At 35.5% G+C, this 5000-nt stretch overlaps 2 protein-coding genes across 7 annotated transcripts in view; both read right to left on the bottom strand.

Moving 5' to 3' along the window:
- The window catches only part of LOC119596778, a 16607-nt gene extending 12324 nt beyond the window's left edge, over positions 1 to 4283 (bottom strand). The window contains exons 1-4 of the mRNA XM_037946103.1: positions 4260 to 4283; positions 3413 to 3417; positions 2682 to 2732; positions 1 to 1100 (exon numbers count right to left, since the gene is read on the bottom strand). The exon at positions 1 to 1100 is cut by the window's left edge and continues 299 nt beyond it. Of these exons, the coding sequence (XP_037802031.1) occupies positions 1 to 1100; positions 2682 to 2732; positions 3413 to 3417; positions 4260 to 4283 (1180 nt within the window). The remainder of the gene's footprint in view (positions 1101 to 2681; positions 2733 to 3412; positions 3418 to 4259) is intronic.
- LOC119597150 (glycine receptor subunit alpha-2-like) overlaps positions 1 to 5000 on the bottom strand; it is a 172987-nt gene that overhangs the window by 99086 nt on the left and 68901 nt on the right. The window lies entirely within an intron of this gene.

The raw sequence follows: 5000 nt of genomic DNA, 5'->3' as shown, positions 1-5000 counted from the left end.
CAAGAAATTTTGCAGTGTTATAATTGAAGGTGCCAATGGAAGAGATAATGGGTCTAAGTGGAATATTTGGTTTGTGCACTTTAGGAAGACCGTAAAGTAAACCAGGACGGGAGCCAGATGTTGACAGGAAGTTATAAGTGTTTTCGTTAATGGATGATTTGATGGTACGAAGAAGTCTTTTTAGTTTGTCCTCTAAGTACAATAAGTGGGTGGATACTTCAATAGTGATTCTTTTGAATTTTGTGCGGTCACTAAGAATATTAAGTAATTTATGTTGATAGTCACATTTATTTAAGATTACGACTCCACGACCTTTATCAGGTTTGGTGATGATAATACTGTTGTCTTTTTTGAGTGACTGTAGGGGTGACATGATGTCATCAGGCTCGTTATCCTGCTTAACTTGGCGAGAAAATTTCCTAAAGGTGTTGTTAGCTATTGTTGCTATATTGTTGGTGACGTTGTTAAGGTTGTTTTTGTAAATATCACAGTTTTTTATGTTTCCACATAGCTTTTCAAAATATAGGTAAAATTTATGAAAATTAACTTTAGATGGAGGCATACAGTAATCCAGTCCGAGAGATAGTACATTTTTTTGTTCTTCAGATAGAATTTTGTCAGAGAAATTGAAGATTACTTTCGATTTATCCACTTTTTTCCTAATATCAATGCCTAATTTTAGGAGCTTCTTGCTATGGATGTTGTCTACATGAGTTATTTTTTTATCAACATTGTTCATGATCAGCCTTGATATACAAATGTAATCAAGTGGTGATAATGTAGACTTTAGCAAATTTAATTCCTTATTGAGTTTAATATTGACACTAGTTTCTTTTCTCTTTTGACTAGTAATTTCTCGGTCCAGGAGGACAAAACACCAGGAGCGATATGTGAGGGTGCTTTCAAATACAGGGTTATGAACACGAAAATTAAGGAATTGTGGGATAACATCATAGTTTTTACATATGTTCAGAAACTTAATGTCCTTCTGCAGCTTCTTGGAGCGGTAGGAAAGCTTTTCAGTTCGTCTGAAGGTATCCAGTGCTGTCTTGCCATACTTGCTCTTTATATACGTCGTTATAGGCTTGCCACTCAGGCGTCTGATAGTAAGGACGAAGAGGTAAACTAAGACGGCCGTAAAGAACTTCATGATTTATTACAAACGTTTCGAAGATGATCAAATCTCCATCGTCAGTGCTGTAATTAATGAACCAAAAAGAATATGCAGTTAGACAACAATAGATATAAAAACATGGTTCCAAAATGTATAAATTAATGAGGATGAACGTAAGGGCAAAACAATTGTACATAAAACCAAAGACATAATTCAAAAGACGATAAAAAGGCCAATATATATAAAATTACAAACAATTTAACATAAAAATAAAACATTAATACAACGAGGGTAAGCAAACTGACCAATTACGGGTTTGTAAGCGGGTCAAAAGGTGAACAGGGTAGTTGCTGTGGAGGTGTTATTTAGCTCAGGAGACATCTTTTGTATAAACAAAGATTCTGAAATGATGAGGTCCTGGCGAGAGGAGAGGGACGTTAGTATGTGAAAATCTGTGTTGGAAAAAGGATGTGAGTGTTGCAAGGAGTGCTCTCTTATGGCTGAGAATGATGGTTTACTCAGGGGGAGGCCAGTACGAAAGGACTTGCCTTTATGTTCTGCTATGCGGTGACGTAACCACCGTGATTTTATTTACCTGTCCTAGCTGTCAAGCAAGGTACGTGGGGTCAACCTCACGGTGGTTACGTCACCGCATAGCAGAACATAAAGGCAAGTCCTTTCGTACTGGCCTCCCCCTGAGTAAACCATCATTCTCAGCCATAAGAGAGCACTCCTTGCAACACTCACATCCTTTTTCCAACACAGATTTTCACATACTAACGTCCCTCTCCTCTCGCCAGGACCTCATCATTTCAGAATCTTTGTTTATACAAAAGATGTCTCCTGAGCTAAATAACACCTCCACAGCAACTACCCTGTTCACCTTTTGACCCGCTTACAAACCCGTAATTGGTCAGTTTGCTTACCCTCGTTGTATTAATGTTTTATTTTTATGTTAAATTGTTTGTAATTTTATATATATTGGCCTTTTTATCGTCTTTTGAATTATGTCTTTGGTTTTATGTACAATTGTTTTGCCCTTACGTTCATCCTCATTAATTTATACATTTTGGAACCATGTTTTTATATCTATTGTTGTCTAACTGCATATTCTTTTTGGTTCATTAATTACAGCACTGACGATGGAGATTTGATCATCTTCGAAACGTTTGTAATAAATCATGAAGTTCTTTACGGCCGTCTTAGTTTACCTCTTCGTCCTTACTATCAGACGCCTGAGTGGCAAGCCTATAACGACGTATATATATATATATATATATATATATATATATATATATATATATATATATATATATATAATATATATATATATATATATATATATATGTATGTATGTGTGTGTGTGTGTGCATGCATACATTTATATATATATATATATATATATATATATATATATATATATATATATATATATATATATATATATATATAAATGTATTTGTGTGTGTGTGTGTGTATGTGTGTGCGTGTGTGTGTGTATCTGTACATCCGCAATCTGGAACTTGCTTTGAATGCGTTGCACAAAAATAATTCTAATTTCACTTACTTGACCTCGATTAATTTACAACGAAGGAGGGGAATGGCCTTGCTCGAGGATCTACGCGGATGAACAAATGCAAAGAGGCATTTCAACTTCTACTTTGATATCACATATATATGAATATGTGTGAATATATATATATATATATATATATATATATATTTATATATATATATATATATATATATATATATATATATATATGTATATGTATATATATATATATATATATATATATATATACATATATATATATATATATATATACGTGTGTGTGTGTGTGTGTGTGTGTGTGTGTGTGTGTGTGTGTGTGTGTGTGTGTGTGTGTATGTGTGTGTGTGTGTGTTTGTCTGAATGTAAATATACCTCTCTCTCTCTCTCTCTCTCTCTCTCTCTCTCTCTCTCTCTCTCTCTCTCTCTCTCTCTCTCTCTCTCTCTCTCTCTCTCTCTCTCTCTATATATATATATATATATATATATATATATATATATATATATATATATATATATATATATATATATGTATGTATGTATATATATATATATATATATAATAATAAATGTAAATGTACATATATATATACACACACATACACACACACACACACACACACACACAAACAAGCATAGAAGCAAACACATACGCATCTGGTTTGTGCATACGCATAAAGTTGTATATGCAGTGTGACTACGTCGCCAAGAAAGTCTACGGATTTGTGTTGCCACATTTCACTTACTTGACCTGAAACATTAGAAAAAGAGAAACACCCTCTAGGTTGGGATATGTTTGATCTTCTGCGTAAAGAGAAATTTCAGGAAAGTTCGTATGAAGTCCCGGATAACCCCGTGAGCAATTCCCGTTCTGAAGTAGAGCTGAAGTGCTGTTACTTTACATGTAAGTATGAAAGCCTGAGATCGTTGAAAAATACCCTCGGGGAGCTACATATTCTAATGAGGAATATGCAGTAAGTGGACGGAAAGAAAACAAACAAAAAAGAAGGAAGAAATTTTTAAAAAGAGAAACAATAAACAGCTATCAGAATGAATGATCATACAATAAATCGCAAAGTATAAGAGAAATGAAGAGAACTGTTCTAAAAGCAGCATAAGACAAAAGATTAATGGTAATTAAACAGAAAAATGTATTCATACAAATAAATATTTGTGTATGTGTGTGTGTGTGTGTGTGTGTGTGTGTGTGTGACACAGACACACACACAGACACACAGACACACACACAGACACACACACAGACACACACACACACACACACAGACACACACACACACACACACACACACACACACACACACACACACACACACACGTTCTCGTCGACATATGCCCTGAGGTAGAACACCCTAACCCAACAAAGAAAGAACTTCCTCTTGACATACTCGGAGAAAACCATTTAACCTTTTCCTTAATAATTGCAAACACACAGAAAGGCAAATCCCCGTAGACCAACGAGGCGAGGGGGGCGACAGGGTCAGTTCTTAGCACCGGGAGAGGCTTTCCACCATCACAAAAACTGAAATGCGAATCCATCGCTTCGCCGAGCCAAGATGTCCACCTCGTGCTCACCTTCTGCGTCTTCCCCAAACGCATTTCCACAGAGCTTGGAATCGAAACGCCCATCGCATTTGAGTTGGTGTAAAAATCGCCATGCATTCCTCGCCATACTTTTTCTCTCTCTCTCTTTCTCTCAATTCCAACGCGTCATGCAACTTGCAATGCAATGCCAGGCTGATGAGCTGCCCTGTGGACACGTCACCGGAGGAAGAAATGGAAGCTCAAGCTCAAAGAAGCTTTTGGAAGCTGAAGGAAGCGAGTGGAAGATGCGCTTTCAGAAGGGAAAGAGAAAACTTTTTTTTTTTTTTTTACTTATTTCGTTAATGTTGTTCTTTATGATTATTGTTGTGTTTGTTGATTTGTATTTATCCTTATTATTATCATCAATATTGTTATTATCATCATAATCATTACTTTTGTTATTATTATTATCATTATTTTCATCATCTCCATTACCCTAATTATCATCACCACTAACATCACATCTTGATTTCATTTATCTCACCATCAACATGATCATCACCATCATCATCATCACCATGACCATCATTATCATCATCATCCCTACTACCATCATTATCACCATATCACCATCCCCATCGTCATCACCATCATCGTTATCATCATCATTATCACCCTAATCATCATCATCACTACCATCATATCATCAGCATCATTATTATCACCATCATCATCATCACTACCATCATCATCATTACCATTATCGTCACCATCATCATCATCATCACCATC

The sequence above is a fragment of the Penaeus monodon genome, chromosome 38 (genome assembly GCF_015228065.2).
Source record: "Penaeus monodon isolate SGIC_2016 chromosome 38, NSTDA_Pmon_1, whole genome shotgun sequence".
NCBI classification, from domain to species: domain Eukaryota; kingdom Metazoa; phylum Arthropoda; class Malacostraca; order Decapoda; family Penaeidae; genus Penaeus; species Penaeus monodon.
The sequence above is the reverse complement of the archived record's forward strand: the minus strand, read 5'-3'. Positions and strand labels throughout refer to the sequence as shown.